The 22,597-nt window shown below is 42.6% G+C and overlaps 1 protein-coding gene across 4 annotated transcripts in view; it reads right to left on the bottom strand.

The window, feature by feature from the left end:
* Window positions 1-22,597, bottom strand: part of rell1 (RELT like 1) — a 54,543-nt gene that overhangs the window by 14,350 nt on the left and 17,596 nt on the right. For all 4 annotated transcript variants that reach the window (XM_036958272.1, XM_036958271.1, XM_036958274.1 and 1 more), the window contains 2 exons: window positions 12,260-12,334; window positions 1,813-1,867 (listed from right to left, as the gene is read on the bottom strand). In XM_036958272.1, coding sequence (XP_036814167.1) covers window positions 1,813-1,867; window positions 12,260-12,334 — 130 coding nt within the window. The remainder of the gene's footprint in view (window positions 1-1,812; window positions 1,868-12,259; window positions 12,335-22,597) is intronic.

Genomic DNA, 22,597 nt, shown 5'->3' on the forward strand with positions numbered 1-22,597 from the left:
AGGCTCCTGTCGGTCTATTCCTGAGCTGTTTAGTAAGTGAATGGTAGTATAATGCAGGGAGCCGTAGTTTCATTTCCAGTTTCTATGAGATGACTGGTCCCGGTTGCACAATCAGAATGATCATATAAAATGTTAGGATCATATTGATATTCTGAGTCGTAAAAAGTCCTGGCCTTCATCCAAACTCACCAAGCCATAAACAATGTCTGAGAGACCAGCTTGACTTCCACCTAACGACAGCCACTTCAGCGCCAGAAAAAAAAAAAAAAAAAGGGACACCATTGCCATCTAGTGGCTTGGAAAGTAATCACACCCAAGTGGAAACCAGTCCTTTTGGTGGAATTTCTGACAATGTTCATATTTACTTTATTTTGAAATTGAACGAGGCAAGTCAGTTAAGAAACAAATCTTATTAACAATGTAAAACGGTCTACAACTGCCTTGTTCAACGGCAGAATGACAGATTTTTACCTTGTCAGCTCAGGGATTCGATCCAGCAACCTTTCGGTTACTGGCCCAACGCTCTAACCACTAGGCTACCTGCCGCCCCTCCACTCTAACCACTAGGCTACCTGCCGTCCCTACACTCTAACCACTAGGCTACCTGCCGCCCCTCCACTCTAACCACTAGGCTACCTGCCGCCCCTACACTCTAACCACTAGGCTACCTGCCGCCCCTCCACTCTAACCACTAGGCTACCTGCCGCCCCTCCACTCTAACCACTAGGCTACCTGCCGCCCCTCCACTCTAACCACTAGGCTACCTGCCGCCCCTCCACTCTAACCACTAGGCTACCTGCCGCCCCTCCACTCTAACCACTAGGCTACCTGCCGCCCCTCCGCTCTAACCACTAGGCTACCTGCCTCCCCTACGCTCTAACCACTAGGCTACCTGCCGCCCCTCCGCTCTAACCACTAGGCTACCTGCCGCCCCTCCACTCTAACCACTAGGCTACCTGCCGCCCCTCCACTCTAACCACTAGGCTACCTGCCGCCCCTCCACTCTAACCACTAGGCTACCTGCCGCCCCTACACTCTAACCACTAGGCTACCTGCTCCCTCTACACTCTAACCACTAGGCTACCTGCCGCCCCTACACTCTAACCACTAGGCTACCTGCCGCCCCTACACTCTAACCACTAGGCTACCTGCCGCCCCTACACTCTAACCACTAGGCTACCTGCCGCCCCTACACTCTAACCACTAGGCTACCTGCCGCCCCTACACTCTAACCACTAGGCTACCTGCCGCCCCTACACTCTAACCACTAGGCTACCTGCCGCCCCTACACTCTAACCACTAGGCTACCTGCCGCCCCTACACTCTAACCACTAGGCTACCTGCCGCCCCTACACTCTAACCACTAGGCTACCTGCCGCCCCTACACTCTAACCACTAGGCTACCTGCCGCCCCTACACTCTAACCACTAGGCTACCTGCCGTCCCTACACTCTAACCACTAGGCTACCTGCCGCCCCTACACTCTAACCACTAGGCTACCTGCCGCCCCTACACTCTAACCACTAGGCTACCTGCCGCCCCTCAACTCTACCCACTAGGCTACCTGCCGCCCCTCAACTCTAACCACTAGGCTACCTGCCACCCCTACACTCTAACCACTAGGCTACCTGCCGTCCCAAATAGGCCTCAATGTTAAAGACATCAGACAACATTAAGAGGAGGTTGTGAGCTACTTTAAAATGTTCCCTTTCAGATTTGATGTATATTTAAATAGTGCTGATAAAGTTGGACTTCGGGAAGCTAGCAGCAGCAGCCAGGGTTTTATTACAGAAGTCATGACAGGATACTTACCCTTCTGAGTCTATGCTGTTTTCAGGAACCATGGCTTGGAGGGCATCGGAGTTCGCTGTGTAGACAGAGAGAGAAAAATATGGCGTAGGGGAATTAGCGAGGGGAACGAGCAAGTGACATCAGAAGGGGAAACATTTATGGGAATATGGTCGCGGGTGATAAGCCCCAAAACACAATTAAAATGGTGCACTGCATTCAATTAAACAGGGGCACGTTCAGTCCTCAGAATATAACCTCTGGGTGTAGGCTGTGTGCAGGCACAGGAAACAATGCATTATGTAAACAACAGCGTCTTCCTGAAATGTAGGACACATTAGTGCTGTAATTAATAAGCCATTACTAAGTATGAAGACAAGAAGTATGGCACAAGAGCATAACTGTGGACTGGGTTTTTATTTTAAATTGTATCAACAGGACTTTCTAAGAAAAAGTGTTACACATCTAAATTACATCATTAATAACCTAGAAGAAACGAGGGCCAATGTCAATGTACTTCAAGGACACATGATTAGCAGTACAGAGACACATGATTAGCAGTACAGAGACACATGATTAGCAGTACAGAGACACATGATTAGCAGTACAGAGACACATGATTAGCAGTACAGAGACACATGATTAGCAGTACAGAGACACATGATTAGCAGTACAGAGACACATGATTAGCAGTACAGAGACACATGATTAGCAGTACAGAGACACATGATTAGCAGTACAGAGACACATGATTAGCAGTATAGACACATGATTAGCAGTACAGACACATGATTAGCAGTACAGACACATGATTAGCAGTATAGACACATGATTAGCAGTACAGAGACACATGATTTGCAGTACAGAGACACATGATTAGCCGTACAGAGACACATGATTAGCAGTACAGAGACACATGATTAGCAGTACAGAGACACATGATTAGCAGTACAGAGACACATGATTAGCAGTACAGACACATGATTAGCAGTACAGACACATGATTATCAGTACAGACGCATGATTAGCAGTACAGACGCATGATTAGCAGTACAGACACATGATTAGCAGTACAGAGACACATGATTAGCAGTACAGAGACACATGATTAGCAGTACAGAGACACATGATTAGCAGTAGAGACACATGATTAGCAGTACAGAGACACATGATTAGCAGCACAGAGACACATGATTAGCAGCACAGAGACACATGATTAGCAGTACAGACACACATGATTAGCAGTACAGACACACATGATTAGCAGTACAGACACACATGATTAGCAGTACAGACACACATGATTAGCAGTACAGAGACACATGATTAGCAGTACAGAGACACATGATTAGCAGTACAGAGACACATGATTAGCAGTACAGACACATGATTAGCAGTACAGACACATGATTAGCAGTATAGACACATGATTAGCAGTACAGAGACACATGATTTGCAGTACAGAGACACATGATTAGCCGTACAGAGACACATGATTAGCAGTACAGAGACACATGATTAGCAGTACAGACACATGATTATCAGTACAGACGCATGATTAGCAGTACAGACGCATGATTAGCAGTACAGACGCATGATTAGCAGTATAGACACATGATTAGCAGTACAGACACATGATTAGCAGTACAGAGACACATGATTAGCAGTACAGAGACACATGATTAGCAGTACAGAGACACATGATTAGCAGTACAGACACATGATTAGCAGTACAGAGACACATGATTAGCAGTACAGAGACACATGATTAGCAGTACAGAGACACATGATTAGCAGTACAGAGACACATGATTAGCAGTAGAGACACATGATTAGCAGTACAGAGACACATGATTAGCAGTACAGAGACACATGATTAGCAGTACAGAGACACATGATTAGCAGTAGAGACACATGATTAGCAGTATAGACACATGATTAGCAGTATAGACACATGATTAGCAGTACAGAGACACATGATTAGCAGTACAGAGACACATGATTAGCAGTACAGAGACATGATTAGCAGTACAGAGACACATGATTAGCAGTACAGAGACACATGATTAGCAGTACAGAGACACATGATTAGCAGTACAGAGACACATGATTAGCAGTAGAGACACATGATTAGCAGTACAGAGACACATGATTAGCAGTACAGAGACACATGATTAGCAGTACAGAGACACATGATTAGCAGTAGAGACACATGATTAGCAGTACAGAGACACATGATTAGCAGCACAGAGACACATGATTAGCAGCACAGAGACACATGATTAGCAGTACAGACACACATGATTAGCAGTACAGACACACATGATTAGCAGTACAGACACACATGATTAGCAGTACAGAGACACATGATTAGCAGTACAGAGACACATGATTAGCAGTACAGAGACACATGATTAGCAGTACAGAGACACATGATTAGCAGTACAGAGACACATGATTAGCAGTACAGAGACACATGATTAGCAGTAGAGACACATGATTAGCAGTACAGAGACACATGATTAGCAGCACAGAGACACATGATTAGCAGCACAGAGACACATGATTAGCAGTACAGACACACATGATTAGCAGTACAGACACACATGATTAGCAGTACAGACACACATGATTAGCAGTACAGACACACATGATTAGCAGTACAGAGACACATGATTAGCAGTACAGAGACACATGATTAGCAGTACAGAGACACATGATTAGCAGTACAGAGACACATGATTAGCAGTACAGAGACACATGATTAGCAGTACAGAGACACATGATTAGCAGTACAGAGACACATGATTAGCAGTACAGAGACACATGATTAGCAGTACAGAGACACATGTTTAGCAGTACAGAGACACATGATTTGCAGTACAGGGACACATGATTTGCAGTACAGAGACACATGATTAGCAGTACAGAGACACATGATTAGCAGTACAGAGACACATGATTAGCAGTACAGAGACACATGATTAGCAGTACAGAGACACATGATTAGCAGCACAGAGACACATGATTAGCAGCACAGAGACACATGATTAGCAGCACAGAGACACATGATTAGCAGTACAGAGACACATGATTAGCAGTACAGACACACATGATTAGCAGTACAGAGACACATGATTAGCAGTACAGACACACATGATTAGCAGTACAGACACACATGATTAGCAGTACAGACACACATGATTAGCAGTACAGAGACACATGATTAGCCGTACAGAGACACATGATTAGCCGTACAGAGACACATGATTAGCAGTACAGAGACACATGATTAGCAGTACAGAGACACATGATTAGCCGTACAGAGACACATGATTAGCCGTACAGAGACACATGATTAGCAGTATAGAGACACACGGCACCGTCGGAAATTATTCAGACCCCTTGACTTTATCCAAACAGTTTGTTGCTTTTAAAAACTCTTAAATTGTTAGCCCCTCCCCCCCTTTCTACACACAATACCCCATAATGACAAAGCAAAAACAGGTTTGAGAAATAATTGTCAATTGATTAAAATTTAAAAACAGAAATACTTTATTTACATAATTATTCAGACCCTTCGCTATGAGACTCAATTGAGCTCAGGTGCATCCACTTTCCATTGATCATCCTTGAGATGTTTCTACAACTTGATTGGAGTCCACCTGTGGTAAATTCAATTGATTGGACGTGATTTGGAAAGGCACACACCTGTCTATATAAGGTCCCACAGTTGACAGTACATGTCAGAGCAAAACCAAGCCATGAGGTCCAAGGAATTGTCCCCAAGAACACAGTGGCCTCCATGATTCTTAAATGGAAGAAGTTTGGAACCACCAAGACTCTCCCTAGAACTGAGCAATCGTGGGAGAAAGGCCTTGGTCAGGGAAGTGACCGAGAACCTGAACTAGAGTTTCTCTGTGGAGATGGGAGAACCTTCTGGAAGTTTCTCCCATCTCTGCAGCACTCCACCAATCAGGACTTGGTAGAGTGGCCAGACGGAAGCCACTCCTCAGTAAAATGAACGTGACAGACCGCTTGGAGTTTGCAAAAAGGCACCTAAAGACTCTCAGAACATGATAAACAAGTTTCTCTGGTCTGATGAAACCAAGATTCAACTCTTTGGCCTGAATGCCAAGCGTCATGTCTGGAAGAAACCTGACACCAACCCTACAGTGAAGCATGGTGTTGGCAGCATCCTGCTGTGGGGATGTTTTTCAGCGGCAGGGACTGGGAGACTAGTCAGGATCGAGGCAAAGATGAACGAAGAAAAGTACAGAGAGATCCTTGATGAAAATCTGTTCCAGAGCACTGAGGACCTCAGAATGTGAACCTTCGCACCAGTCCAACAGGACAACGACCCTAAGCACACAGCCAAGACAGAGCAGGAGTGGCTTCGGAACAAGTCTCTGAATGGCCTTGAGTGGCCTATCCATAGCCCGGACTTGAACCCAATCTAACATCTCTGGAGAGACCTGAAAATAGCTGTGCAGCGACGCTCCCCATCCAACCTGACAGAGCTTGAGAGGATCTGCAGAGAAGGGGAGAAACTCCCCAAATACAGGTGTGCCAAGCTTGTAGTGTCATACCCAAGAAGACTTGAGGCTGTATTCACTGCCAAAGGTGCTTCAAGTACTGAGTAAAGGGTCTGAATACTGATGTAAATGTGATGAGTTTATTTTAAATAAATAAAAAACAAACAGTTTTCACTGTCATTATGGGGTATTGTGATGTCATTATGGGGTATTGTGATGTCATTACGGGGTATTGTGTGTAGATTGATGAGCGGAAAAAATCCCAAATGTAATCATTTTTAGAATGAGGCTGTAACGTAACAAAAATGTGGAAAAAGGTCAAGGGGTCTGAATACTTTCTGAAGACACTGTGTTGGCCAACACTTCAGTGGAGAAAAACTATATATAGAATAACTAAAGATGAGGAAAGACCTGTGGAAACATCGGAGTCACGTCCGACTTCACATGACCATGTGAACATCCTGTTTCCGCTCGCCGGTCAAAATAAGGCTGATTTCCCCACAAACTAAGACTGTGTACTACACTAGAAGTCTAGCATCATATTAAATCACTTATGTCTGACCAGAGGGCATTTCAACACACCTTTGTGACCACCTGGAAGGAAGGAGAGTATAAATCAGTAACGAGTCCCTAAGGCTTTGTGCAGCATGCCAACGTGAGCAGGAAAAGGCTTTGACTTGGAGACTTCCTGTTTCGTCATAATCAGGCAATACTATCGAGACTGACAATACTATACTCGATCCTGACTGGCAATACTATCAAGACTGACTCACAGAATGTAGGTGTGTGCAAGTGCATAGGTCACACAACGTCACCTAATGAGGGTGAGTCAATGGCATGGTTGCCATCAATACACTTGTGATAACCTTGTAATACAATAGGATGATAGGGAATTCCAACATTGTAGGAAGCTCCTGTGTTTACAATCTATTGTAACCACACAGCAGCTTCAGTAATTAGTGTACCATGTAGAACCACAGACCTACTCACCTCTCACCGGATGTTAAACACACACACACACACACCTCCTGTAGCTTCAGAGTGTGAAAGACAGTGTAATAGGAGAGGGAGGCAGCTCAGCACCAAGTGGTCTGACATAACCATGACAACTGTTCAGTGGTCTGACATAACCATGACAACTGTTCAGTGGTCTGACATAACCATGACAACTGTTCAGTGGTCTGACATAACCATGACAACTGTTCAGTGGTCTGACATAACCATGACAACTGTTCAGTGGTCTGACATAACCATGACAACTGTTCAGTGGTCTGACATAACCATGACAACTGTTCAGTGGTCTGATATAACCATGACAACTGTTCAGTGGTCCATAGACACTAGTTCTAGTATTGTTGGCAGTAGAGTGGTCATAGACACTAGTTATAGTATTGTTGTCAGTAGGAGACAGTAGAGAGGTCATAGACACTAGTTATAGTATTGTTGTCAGTAGGAGACAGTAGAGTGGTCATAGACACTAGTTCTAGTATTGTTGTCAGTAGAGTGGTCATAGACACTAGTTATAGTATTGTTGTCAGTAGGAGACAGTAGAGTGGTCATAGACACTAGTTATAGTATTGTTGTCAATAGGAGACAGTAGAGTGGTCATAGACACTAGTTATAGTATTGTTGTCAGTAGAGAGGAGACAGTAGAGTGGTCATAGACACTAGTTATAGTATTGTTGTCAGTAGGAGACAGTAGAGTGGTCATAGACACTAGTTATAGTATTGTTGTCAGTAGGAGACAGTAGAGTGGTCATAGACACTAGTTATAGTATTGTTGTCAGTAGAGAGGAGACAGTAGAGTAGTCATAGACACTAGTTATAGTATTGTTGTCAGTAGAGAGGAGACAGTAGAGTAGTCATAGACACTAGTTATAGTATTGTTGTCAGTAGAGAGGAGACAGTAGAGTGGTCATAGACACTAGTTATAGTATTGTTGTCAATAGGAGACAGTAGAGTGGTCATAGACACTAGTTATAGTATTGTTGTCAGGAGAGAGGAGACAGTAGAGTGGTCATAGACACTAGTTATAGTATTGTTGTCAATAGGAGACCGTAGAGTGGTCATAGACACTAGTTATAGTATTGTTGTCAATAGGAGACAGTAGAGTGGTCATAGACACTAGTTATAGTATTGTTGTCAATAGGAGACAGTAGAGTGGTCATAGACACTAGTTATAGTATTGTTGTCAGTAGAGAGGAGACAGTAGAGTGGTCATAGACACTAGTTATAGTATTGTTGTCAATAGGAGACAGTAGAGTGGTCCATAGACACTAGTTCTAGTATTGTTGTCAGTAGAGAGGAGACAGTAGAGTGGTCATAGTCACTAGTTATAGTATTGTTGTCAGTAGAGAGGAGACAGTAGAGTGGTCATAGTCACTAGTTATAGTATTGTTGTCAGTAGAGTGGTCATAGACACTAGTTATAGTATTGTCGTCAGTAGAGAGGAGACAGTAGAGTGGTCATAGATACTAGTTATAGTATTGTTGTCAATAGGAGACAGTAGTGTGGTCATAAACACTAGTTATAGTATTGTTGTCAGTAGGAGACAGTAGAGTGGTCATAGACACTAGTTCTAGTATTGTTGTCAGTAGAGAGGAGACAGTAGAGTGATCATAGACACTAGTTCTAGTATTGTTGTCAGTAGAGTGGTCATAGACACTAGTTATAGTATTGTTGTCAGTAGGAGACAGTAGAGTGGTCATAGACACTAGTTCTAGTATTGTTGTCAGTAGAGTGGTCATAGATACTAGTTATAGTATTGTTGTCAGTAGAGAGGAGACAGTAGAGTAGTTATAGACACTAGTTCTAGTATTGTTGTCAGTAGAGAGGAGACAGTAGAGTGGTCATAGACACTAGTTCTAGTATTGTTGTCAGTAGGAGACAGTAGAGTGGTCATAGACCCTAGTTCTAGTATTGTTGTCAGTAGAGAGGAGACAGTAGAGTGGTCATAGACACTAGTTATAGTATTGTTGTCAGTAGAGAGGAGACAGTAGAGTAGTTATAGACACTAGTTCTAGTATTGTTGTCAGTAGAGAGGAGACAGTAGAGTGGTCATAGACACTAGTTCTAGTATTGTTGTCAGTAGGAGACAGTAGAGTGGTCATAGACACTAGTTATAGTATGGTTGTCAGTGACAGTAGAGTGGTCATAGACACTAGTTATAGTATTGTTGTCAATAGGAGACAGTAGAGTGGTCATAGACACTAGTTATAGTATTGTTGTCAATAGGAGACAGTAGAGTGGTCATAGACACTAGTTCTAGTATTGTTGTCAGTAGAGAGGAGACAGTAGAGTGGTCATAGACACTAGTTATAGTATTGTTGTCAGTAGAGTGGTCATAGACACTAGTTATAGTATTGTTGTCAATAGGAGACAGTAGAGTGGTCATAGACACTAGTTATAGTATTGTTGTCAATAGGAGACAGTAGAGTGGTCATAGACACTAGTTATAGTATGGTTGTCAGTGACAGTAGAGTGGTCATAGACACTAGTTATAGTATTGTTGTCAGGAGGAGACAGTAGAGAGGTCATAGACACTAGTTATAGTATTGTTGTCAGGAGGAGACAGTAGAGTGGTCATAGACACTAGTTATAGTATTGTTGTCAGGAGGAGACAGTAGAGTGGTCATAGACACTAGTTATAGTATTGTTGTCAATAGGAGACAGTAGAGTGGTCATAGACACTAGTTATAGTATTGTTGTCAGTAGAGTGGTCATAGACACTAGTTATAGTATTGTCGTCAGTAGAGAGGAGACAGTAGAGTGGTCATAGATACTAGTTATAGTATTGTTGTCAATAGGAGACAGTAGAGTGGTCATAAACACTAGTTATAGTATTGTTGTCAATAGGAGACAGTAGAGTGGTCATAGACACTAGTTATAGTATGGTTGTCAGTGACAGTAGAGTGGTCATAGACACTAGTTATAGTATTGTTGTCAGGAGGAGACAGTAGAGAGGTCATAGACACTAGTTATAGTATTGTTGTCAGGAGGAGACAGTAGAGTGGTCATAGACACTAGTTATAGTATTGTTGTCAGGAGGAGACAGTAGAGTGGTCATAGACACTAGTTATAGTATTGTTGTCAGGAGGAGACAGTAGAGTGGTCATAGACACTAGTTATAGTATTGTCGTCAGTAGAGAGGAGACAGTAGAGTGGTCATAGATACTAGTTATAGTATTGTTGTCAATAGGAGACAGTAGAGTGGTCATAAACACTAGTTATAGTATTGTTGTCAGTAGGAGACAGTAGAGTGGTCATAGACACTAGTTCTAGTATTGTTGTCAGTAGAGAGGAGACAGTAGAGTGATCATAGACACTAGTTCTAGTATTGTTGTCAGTAGAGTGGTCATAGACACTAGTTATAGTATTGTTGTCAGTAGGAGACAGTAGAGTGGTCATAGACACTAGTTCTAGTATTGTTGTCAGTAGAGTGGTCATAGATACTAGTTATAGTATTGTTGTCAGTAGAGAGGAGACAGTAGAGTAGTTATAGACACTAGTTCTAGTATTGTTGTCAGTAGAGAGGAGACAGTAGAGTGGTCATAGACACTAGTTCTAGTATTGTTGTCAGTAGGAGACAGTAGAGTGGTCATAGACCCTAGTTCTAGTATTGTTGTCAGTAGAGAGGAGACAGTAGAGTGGTCATAGACACTAGTTATAGTATTGTTGTCAGTAGAGAGGAGACAGTAGAGTAGTTATAGACACTAGTTCTAGTATTGTTGTCAGTAGAGAGGAGACAGTAGAGTGGTCATAGACACTAGTTCTAGTATTGTTGTCAGTAGGAGACAGTAGAGTGGTCATAGACCCTAGTTCTAGTATTGTTGTCAGTAGAGAGGAGACAGTAGAGTGGTCATAGACACTAGTTATAGTATTGTTGTCAGTAGAGAGGAGACAGTAGAGTAGTTATAGACACTAGTTCTAGTATTGTTGTCAGTAGAGAGGAGACAGTAGAGTGGTCATAGACACTAGTTCTAGTATTGTTGTCAGTAGGAGACAGTAGAGTGGTCATAGACACTAGTTATAGTATGGTTGTCAGTGACAGTAGAGTGGTCATAGACACTAGTTATAGTATTGTTGTCAATAGGAGACAGTAGAGTGGTCATAGACACTAGTTATAGTATTGTTGTCAATAGGAGACAGTAGAGTGGTCATAGACACTAGTTATAGTATGGTTGTCAGTGACAGTAGAGTGGTCATAGACACTAGTTATAGTATTGTTGTCAGGAGGAGACAGTAGAGAGGTCATAGACACTAGTTATAGTATTGTTGTCAGGAGGAGACAGTAGAGTGGTCATAGACACTAGTTATAGTATTGTTGTCAGGAGGAGACAGTAGAGTGGTCATAGACACTAGTTATAGTATTGTTGTCAATAGGAGACAGTAGAGTGGTCATAGACACTAGTTATAGTATTGTTGTCAATAGGAGACAGTAGAGTGGTCATAGACACTAGTTATAGTATTGTTGTCAGTAGGAGACAGTAGAGTGGTCATAGACACTAGTTATAGTATTGTTGTCAATAGGAGACAGTAGAGTGGTCATAGACACTAGTTATAGTATGGTTGTCAGTGACAGTAGAGTGGTCATAGACACTAGTTATAGTATTGTTGTCAGGAGGAGACAGTAGAGTGGTCATAGACACTAGTTATAGTATTGTTGTCAATAGGAGACAGTAGAGTGGTCATAGACACTAGTTATAGTATTGTTGTCAGGAGGAGACAGTAGAGTGGTCATAGACACTAGTTATAGTATTGTTGTCAGGAGGAGACAGTAGAGTGGTCATAGACACTAGTTCTAGTATTGTTGTCAGTAGAGAGGAGACAGTAGAGTAGTTATAGACACTAGTTCTAGTATTGTTGTCAGTAGAGAGGAGACAGAGTTATCCACTATCCATAAACACTCAGTGGTTATTGTATTGTTGCCTAGTTACCTTCATTCTTCATGATGTAATGAACGATCTGTCCCACGGTGTCGTCGTTGCTCTCGCTGTAGGTGTCGTTCAGCTCTGCAGAGAAACACACATTTACAAAAAGAGCTCAAACACTGTAACACATTAGTCATCGTCGACATGAAAAGGCTATCCCTAACATTCATCAGAAATGCAGTTAGGTACACAGTTAGGGCTGGGCGATATTCCCAAAATACCATAATTGGATATGAAAATTGGACTGTAATTTATGTTTTTTTAATAATAAAAGTTCTAAAATTTGCTTTGTGAGTAGTGAGTGATCCCTAGGATGGCAACACATACATTAGGTGGTTTTAATGAGTCTTTATCCATTTTGATAGTTATATACTGTTCAATTCAACCCAAAATCATTTGAACAATTTCTGCATTTCCTGCACTGCCACATAGAGCTGCATAACATGGGCAAATAATCTAGGACTTATTTTTAACCAAATGTTGCAATTGCGATTTAGAGCAAAACACTTGGGTGAATTTGTTGGAATCATGGAATATAAATGATTATTCTAAAATTAGAATATATATTTTTAAACTGGGCACTTTGAATACAGTGCTTAACATGACAAGGAATGAAAATCCCAGGGACGAGTTATTGTGGCAGGGTAGGAACCAAAGTGTTGATAAGTATATTCTTGTGGACCCTATAATCTTTGGCTACATTTAATTCTCATAGCCAAATGAAGTAGCAAACATATTTTTGCTTTGTGTACTCCTCTTAGATTTAGAAGATACTGTGGAACAAACATGCAGATTTTAGGTCTACACCATCCTTGGTATTATAAGGCTGTATAGTGAATTATATTTGCTCTGACTCAATACATTTATTAGCTAGCGATTAGCATTAGCAGCTAACAAGATTTAGGCCCAACTTGCTAAGAAAAGAAAACTAGCCATTTCCAAACTAATAGTGTAATTATAGAACGATAGTGGATTTACATTAAGAAGCAAAAGTGAAAACAGCATCGTTGTCATCAACATTGTAGCATGTGCTGCATTGACCATGTAGACCACATATGTCAGAGTCAAGGCCCGCGGGCCACATCCGGCCCGCAAGAAGGTTTTTTACGGCCCCTGGGATGATCTTGATTTATTATTAGAACCGGCCCGCAGCAAGCCGGCAGCCCGCAGATCTTTTACACGCACCAATACTACATTTCCCACAATGCAAAGGTGACGCACCGAGCAGTAGGCTGCTTCATTTCAATATTTATTGGCACAGCAGTCGTCAGCATCACAGTAAAATTAACTTTCAGATACCCATCAAAAATGGCAAAACGGAAGGTGGATACTGAGAACCGGGGGTTTCAAACAAGGTGGGAGTCGGAGTATATGTTCACGAAGGTAGCTGGAAAACCTGTGTGTCTTCTGTGTGGAGAAAGTGTGGCGGTACTGAAAGAGTATAATCTGAGACGACATTATGAAACGAAACACGCGGACAAAAACAAGAATATGGACATGGAACAAAGGCTACAAAAGGCAGAGGAATTAAAACGAGGCCTCAAATCTCGACAGGCTCTGTTCAAAAAAGCCAAATCACAAGGCCAGGCTGCTGTCAAGGCCAGTTTTATTTTGGCAGAAGAGATCGCTAAATCAGCCCGGCCATTTACGGAGGGGGATTTCATCAAAAACTGCATGATTAAAGTTTGTGACGAAGTTTGCCCAGAAAAAAGGCAACTCTTTTTAAATGTGAGTCTGAGCAGAAACACCATTGCCGAGAGAGTAGACCAGTTGTCCATCAATCTAAAAGAGCAGCTTGTGAAAAAGGGAAAAGATTTTATTGCATATTCCTTGGCTGTGGATGAGAGCACCGACATTTCTGACATTGCCCAGTTGTCAATTTTCATCCGCGGAGTGGACTCCAACCTAAGCGTGACAGAGGAGTTTTTGGCTTTACGTCCTATGCATGGCACAACTACGGGGCATGATTTGTATGAAGAGGTGTCAAGATGTGTAAATGAGATGGAGCTGCCTTGGGAAAAACTCGTGGGTTTGACAACCGACGGAGCACCTGCGATGTGTGGACACAGGAGCGGACTGGTGGCGAAGATACGGGAAAAGATGCAAGAGGAAAACGCGACAGGTGAGCTGACAGCTTATCATTGTATCATACACCAGGAAGCGTTGTGCGGTAAAGCCTTGAAAATGGAGCATGTAATGAGCATCATCACGCGCACAGTTAACTTTATCAGAGCCAAAGGTTTGAATCACCGCCAGTTCAAGGCATTTCTGACGGAGTTAGAAACGGAGCATGGTGATTTGCCTTATCACACAGAGGTGCGATGGCTAAGCCAGGGAAAGGTGCTTCAAAGATGTTTCGAGCTTCGTGAGGAGATTTGTCTGTTCTTGGACAGCAAAGGGAAAGACACAACACAACTCCGAGACGAAATGTTTCTGTGTGAAATGGCTTTTCTGTGTGACATTACGAGTCATCTGAATGCAATAAACTTGCAGCTGCAGGGTCGGGATCGTGTCATCTCTGATATGTACAGTACAGTGAAGGCATTTAAAACCAAACTGACTCTGTGGGAGACGCAGATGCGGAAAGAAAATTTGAGCCACTTTCCCAGCTGCCAGACCATGAAAGAGAAGCTCTCTACCAGTGCGTTCCCGAGCACACAGTTGGCTGATAAAATAGGTATGCTTGCCGCTGACTTTCGACGCCGATTTGCTGACTTTGAAGCACAAAAAAGCAGGTTGGAACTGCTCGGTAACCCATTTGCTGTTGACGTGGAAAGCTCACCACCAAACCTCCAAATGGAGTTGATTGACCTCCAATGCAATGATGCACTGAGGGCAAAATATGCGGCAGTGGGTGCTGCGGAGTTCGCCCGTTTCCTCCCCGGCACAATGCCCCAGCTGCGCATCCAGGCTGCTCAAACGTTGTCTATGTTTGGCAGCACATACCTGTGTGAACAACTGTTTTCTTTGATGAACCTGAACAAAACATCACACAGAAGTCGACTTACTGCTGAACACCTCCACTCAATTCTGAGGATTTCTTCAGCTCAGAGCCTTACCCCGAACATTGATGAACTTGTGGAAAAGATGGGACACCACCAAGTATCACCCTCAACCTCAAACAAGTGAACATTACTGTGCAATCACATATTTAGAGTTTTTACTCAGTTCAAGTTTAAAAGTTAAAATTTAATATTTGTTTTCACTGCATGTTACTTCTCCTTAAACAAAGTGTTGTTTTTGATTAATAGATTTTTGCACTTTATTTTTTTGTATTTCAATCCAATTATATTTTAAAAATATTTCAGTTGAGTGGATGATAGAAAATTGCTATTATTGTTTTTTCTTTGAAGTAAATTTAGCCCACTTTTGCTAAAATAGAAAATATAGTCTACTGATGGTGCCTTGAATACCGGTTTCTTTCATTTAATGTTCATGTTATGGGGATATTTATATAAAGGAAATTTGTCTTTTGTGTCTGTTGAAAATTAAAGATTACTGACAGAGCCATAAGAAAATATTGCTTTATTTATCTGATCATATTGTAATATATTTGTTAGGTTTTCAGTAGGTTCAATTAGGTTCACTAGACTATATGCGTCATTTAAAAATTTTTCAATGAACATTCGAACAGTCCGGCCCTCGTCTTGTAGCTGATTTTTTTATTTGGCCCTCCGTCCATTTGACTTTGACACCCCTGATGTAGACGGAACACAAGGGTCTCGTGGTTGAGGAACATCAAATGCACTCCTTGAGTGACAGGGGGCGGGGCTAGGTCGGTGTGGAAAGTGATATAAGAAAGAGAAAGAGAGCTCAAGTAGCAAATTAAACGACACGTTACACACTGCGTATCACATTTAAAAAACCAAACATTCAAATACCGGTATAGAAAGTAAAGTAAAAACCCAAACCGGTCCGTGAATCAATACCGGTATATCGTAAAATGCGGTATACCGACCATCCCTACACACAGTATATTAAGTTCCTCATATTTAGGACATTCCTTATAACACCATAGCAAGGCCTATTGGTATTGTTGTAGTATACTGGAGCAGAAGTAACAGATGAGGGCTGTCTACACAGCGCACACAGTGTACACACACACCTACACAGTAGACACACACTGTACACCTATGCATACACACAGCCCCCTCTCAAGAGCCAAACCTGCCTGTAAAACTGTTCCATGAGTCAGTGAGATATACATACAGTATCATCTGAAACCTGAGGATAAGCTTTAGGATTGAATGGGGCTTAAATGATGAATGACACTCTGGTAGAAAGGCTAGTAGCCAGTCTTTGTTTTGCGTGGAAGGTCTGTTGCCTGGGTGACCCAGTGGAAGGTCTGTTGCCTGGGTGACCCAGTGGAAGGTCTGTTGCCTGGGTGACCCAGTGGAAGGTCTGTTGCCTGGGTGACCCAGTGGAAGGTCTGTTGCCTGGGTGACCCAGTGGAAGGTCTGTTGCCTGGGTGACCCAGAGGAAGGTCTGTTGCCTGGGTGACCCAGTGGAAGGTCTGTTGCCTGGGTGACCCAGAGGAAGGTCTGTTGCCTGGGTGACCCAGAGGAAGGTCTGTTGCCTGGGTGACCCAGAGGAAGGTCTGTTGCCTGGGTGACCCAGAGGAAGGTCTGTTGCCTGGGTGACCCAGAGGAAGGTAATGTAGCATTATCGGCACATTCAACAGCGTTTAAGTAATACATTACCTTCGACAGTGTTGTCATCTTGTGATCAAGCCATCACTGTTTTGTGATTATTGCCGGTGTAAAAATATGAGTGATAAATATTTTGTTGTGAGAAAGTAGATCAGTTTAATACTAAAATACAATTGAGTGTGAAAAATGTAGGTTACAAGATGGATGTTAAATGATATGTGGTCTGTCGGTCAGTCTAATTGTACAATATACAGCGTGTCCCACATAATGTGTGTGTGTGTGTGTGTGTATATACATTTGAAGTCAGAAGTTTACATAACAAGTTTTAAATACCCCAACCTAAGTGTTTCAACCACGCCACAAATGTCTTGTTAACAAACTATAGTTTTGGCAAGTCAGTTGTGTCATGCACAAAGTAGATGCCCTAAGTAATCTTTCCAACAATAGTTTATTTCACTGTATCACAATTCCAGTGAGTCAGAAGTTAACATACACTAAGTTGACTTTGCCTTTAAACAGCTTGGAAAATTCCAGAAAATGATGTCATGGCTTTAATCAAATGTTATTGGTCACATATACATGGTTAGCAGACGTTAATGTGAGTGTAGCGAAATGCTTGTGCTTTTTGTTCAGACCATGCAGGAATATCTAACAAGTAATCTAACAATTTCACAACAACTACCTTATACACAAGTGTAAAGGAATGAATAAGAATATGTACATATAAATGTATGGATGAGTGATGGCCGTGCGGCATAGGCAAGATGCAGTAGATGGTATAGAATACAGTATATATATATATATATATGAGTAATGTAGGGTATGTAAACATTATATTAAGTAGCATTGTTTAAAGTGGCTGGTGATATATTTTTTATATCAATTTCCACTATTAAAGTGGCTGGAGTTGAGTCAGTGTGTTGGCAGCAGCCACTCAATGTTAGTGGTGGCTGTTTAACAGTCTGATGGCCTTGAGATAGAAGCTGTTTTTCAGTCTCTCGGTCCCTGCTTTGATGCACCTGTACTGACCTCGCCTTCTGGATGATAGCGGGGTGAACAGGCAGTTTATGGCCTTCCTGTGACATCGGGTGGGCGGAGCAGTTGCCGTACCAGGCGGTGATACAGCCCGACAGGATGCTCTCGATTGTGCATCTGTAAAAGTTTGAGAGTGCTTTTGGTGACAAGCCGAATTTCTTCAGCCTCCTGAGGCTGTTGCGCCTCCTTCACAACGCTGTCTGTGGGTGGACCATTTCAGTTTGTCCGTGATGTGTAGGCTGAGGAACTTAAAACTTTCCACCTTCTCCACTACTGTCCCGTCGATGTGGATAGGGGGGTGCTCCCTCTGCTGTTTCCTGAAGTCCACGATCATCTCCTTTGTTTTGTTGACGTTGAGTGTGAAGTTATTTTCCTGACACCACACTCCGAGGGCCCTCACCTCCTCCCTGTAGGCCGTCTCATCGTTGTTGGTAATCAAGCCTACAACTGTAGTGTCATCTAACAACATGGATTTAGAAGCTTCTGATAGGCTAATTGACATCTTTTGAGTTAATTGAAGGTGTACCTGTGGATGTATTTCAAGGCCTACCTTCAAACTCAGTGCCTCTGCTTGACATCATGGGAATATCAGTGAAGATCTCAGAAAAAAAAAAGTGTAGACCTCCACAAGTCTGGTTCGTCCTTGGGAGCAATTTCCAAATGCCTGAAGGTACCACGTTCATCTGTACAAACAATAGTACGTAAGTATAAACACCATGGGACTGTGCAGCCGTCATACCGCTCAGGAAAGAGACGCGTTCTGTCTCCTAGAGATTAAAGTACATTGGTGCGAAAAGTGCAAATGAATCCCAGAACAACAGCAAAAGGTCCTTGTGGAGATGCTGGAGGAAACAGGTACAAAAGTATCTATATCCACAGTAAAACAAGTCCTATATCGACATAACCTGAAAGGCCGCTCAGCAAGGAAGAAGCCACTGCTCCAAACCCGCCATAAAAAAAGCCAGACTACGGTTTGCAACTGCACATGGGGACAAAGATCGTACTTTTTGGAGAAATGTCCTCTGGTCTGATGAAACAAAAATAGAACTGTATGGCCATAATGACCATCATTACGTTTGGAGGAAAAAGGGGGAGGCTTGCAAGCCGAAGAACACCATCCCAACCGTGAAGCATGGGGGTGGCAGCATCATGTTGTGGGGGTGCTTTGCTGCAGGAGGGACTGGTGCACTTCACAAAATAGATGGCATCATTAGGGAGGAACATTATGTGTATATATTGAAGCAACATCAAGACATCAGTCAAGAAGTTAAAGCTTGCTCGCAAATGGGTCTTCCAAATGGACAATGACCCCAAGCATACTTCCAAAGTTGTGGCAAACTGGCTTAATGAGAACAAAGTCAAGGTATTGGAGTGGCCATCACAAATCCCTGACCTCAATCCCATAGAAGATTTGTGGGGTAAGCTAAAAAAAAAAAATATTAAAAAAAGGAAGTGTGTGAGCAAGGAGGCCTACAAACCTGACTCAGTTACACCAGCTCTGTCAGGAGGAATGGGCCAAAACTCACCCAACTTATTGTGGGAAGCTTGTGGAAGGCTACCCGAAACATTTGACCCAAGTTAAACAATTTAAAAAGGCAATGCTACCAAATACTAATTGAGTGTATGTAAACTTCTGACCCACTGTGAATGTGATGAAAGAAATAAAAGCTGAAATAAATCATTCTCTATTATTCTGACATTTCACATTCTTAAAATAAAAGTAGAGATCCCAACTGACCTAAAACAGGGAATTTTTACTAGGATTAAATGTCAGGAATTGTGAAAAACTGAGCTTAAATGCATTTGGCAAAGGGGGAGGTAAACTTCCAACTTCAACTGTGTGTGTGTGTATTTCATTCATTGCAGTTTATGTAAGTTAAAGAGTTTTCAAAACCTATTTTAAAAAAAAGTAGAACTCAAAAACACTATTTTTTTTTTTTTTTTTACCAAAACACAAAACCAAATGTACATAAACTACGATGAAATCGGTGTCTTCAGTCTCAAAACGTACCGTTATTTCCATTTAAAATGTAGTAGAGGTGATTTAATCCTCCAACCGCTAGAGAGAGAGTGAAGTTAAGGGGGAATGAGCTATACTTCCTGTGTTCAAGAGGAGACACTCATGGTGTGCAGTATATGGACAGCTGCTACATCCTTAAACAGTACACATACAGTGGGGCAAACAAGTATTTAGTCAGCCACCAATTGTGCAAGTTCTCCCACTTAAAAAGACGAGAGAGGCCTGTAATTTTCATCATAGGTACATTTCAACTATGACAGACAAAATGAGAGAAAAAAAAAAATCCAGAAAATCATATTGTAGGATTTTGAATGAATTTATTTGCAAATTATGTTGGAAAATAAGTATTTGGTCAATAAAAAAGTTTCTCAATACTTTGTTATATACCCTTTGTTGGCAATGACAGAGCTCAAACGTTTTCTGTAAGTCTTCACAAGGTTTTCACACACTGTTGCTGGTATTTTGGCCCATTCCTCCATGCAGATCTCCTCTAGAGCAGTGATGTTTTGGGGCTGTTGCTGGGCAACACGGAATTTCAAATCCCTCCAAAGATTTTCTATGGGGTTGAGATCTGGAGACTGGCTAGGCCACTCCAGGACCTTGAAATGCTTCTTACGAAGCCACTCCTTCGTTGCCCGAGCGGTGTGTTTGGGATCATTGACATGCTGAAAGACCCAGCCACGTTTCATCTTCAATGCCCTTGCTGATGGAAGGAGGTTTTCACTCACAATCTCACGATACATGGCCCCATTCATTCTTTCCTTTACACGGATCAGTCGTCCTGGTCCTTTTGCAGAAAAACTGCCCCAAAGCATGATGTTTCCACTCCCATGCTTCACAGTAGGTATGGTGTTCTTTGGATGCAACTCAGCATTCTTTGTCCTCCAAACACGACGAGTTGAGTTTTTACCAAAAAGTTATATTTTGGTTTCATCTGACCATATGACATTCTCCCAATCTTCTTCTGGATCATCCAAATGCTCTCTAGCAAACTTCAGACGGGCCTGGACATGTACTGGCTTAAGCAGGGGGACACGTCTGGCACTGCAGGATTTGAGTCCCTGGCGGCGTAGTGTGTTACTGATGGTAGGCTTTTGTTACTTTGGTCCCAGCTCTCTGCAGGTCATTCACTAGGTCCCCCCGTGTGGTTCTGGGATTTTTGCTCACCGTTCTTGTGATCATTTTGACCCCACGGGGTGAGATCTTGCGTGGAGCCCCAGATCGAGGGAGATTATCAGTGGTCTTGTATGTCTTCCATTTCCTAATAATTGCTCCCACAGTAGATTTCTTCAAACCAAGCTGCTTACCTATTGCAGATTCAGTCTTCCCAGCCTGGTGCAGGTCTATAATGTTGTTTCTGGTGTCCTTTGACAGCTCTTTGGTCTTGGCCATAGTGGAGTTTGGAGTGTGACTGTTTGAGGTTGTGGACAGGTGTCTTTCATACTGATAACAAGTTCAAACAGGTGTCATTAATACAGGTAACGAGTGGAGGACAGAGGAGCCTCTTACAGGTCTGTGAGAGCCAGAAATCTTCCTTGTTTGTAGGTGACCAAATACTTATTTTCCACCATAATTTGCAAATAAATTCATTAGAAATCCTACAATATGATTTTCTGAAAAAAAAACTCTCATTTTGTCTGTCATAGTTGAAGTGTACCTATGATGAAAATTACAGGCCTCTCGTCTTTTTAAGTGGGAGAACTTGCAATTGGTGGCTGACTAAATACTTTCTTTGCCCCACTGTAGCTGTGGTCGGGTTCTGTTGAAACCAAGAAAGTGTTTTGAAACAGAGAGGTAGTTGCTGAACATGTCCAATTGGAAGAAGACAGATTTTGATTTCCCATTGCAAAAGGTTTTGCCACGGTGTGCGCAACTGAACAAAACCTGGCCCTTAGAATAAATGATTAACGTATATCAATATATCACGTTGTGAAACATTCTTCAAAAATGGCCTTTGCTCCCCCCTAACCCATCTACAGTAACCTCCCTTCCCCCCCTAACCCATCTGCAGTAACCCCCCCTAACCCATCTACAGTAACCCCCCCCCCCTACCCATCTACAGTAAACCCCCCCCAACCCATCTACAGTAAACCCCCCCCTACCCATCTACAGTAACCCCCCCCAACCCATCTACAGTAAACCCCCCCCCAACCCATCTACAGTAAACCCCCCCCCCCAACCCATCTACAGTAAACCCCCCCCCCCCAACCCATCTACAGTAAACCCCCCCCCCAACCCATCTACAGTAACCCCCCCCCCCCCCAACCCATCTACAGTAACCACCCCCCCAACCCATCTACAGTAACCCCCCCCCCCAACCCATCTACAGTAAACCTCTCCCCTTTCCTTCTCTAACCCTGGTTGACTCAGAATTGAAACAGGAAGTGGAGTGTAAAATAAACAAGGTTCTTTCCAACTCTTTTGTCTCTAAACAATGTGGAAAGAAGAGGGGTTGGGCCTGGAGAGACTAGAGGTTTCAGACAGTCCGTGGCTAAAATGTACATTTTGGTCCACCAGCCACTGTAACAGGTAGATATAATTTTTTATTATTTTTTAAATCTACCAGCCACGCAGAAGGTTTACCAACCAAAATATTGTTTCACCATAATTGCATCAACAACAAAAAAAGATGAGCATGCT

Source organism: Oncorhynchus mykiss, chromosome 21 (genome assembly GCF_013265735.2).
Source record: "Oncorhynchus mykiss isolate Arlee chromosome 21, USDA_OmykA_1.1, whole genome shotgun sequence".
Classification (NCBI taxonomy): Eukaryota; Metazoa; Chordata; class Actinopteri; order Salmoniformes; family Salmonidae; genus Oncorhynchus; species Oncorhynchus mykiss.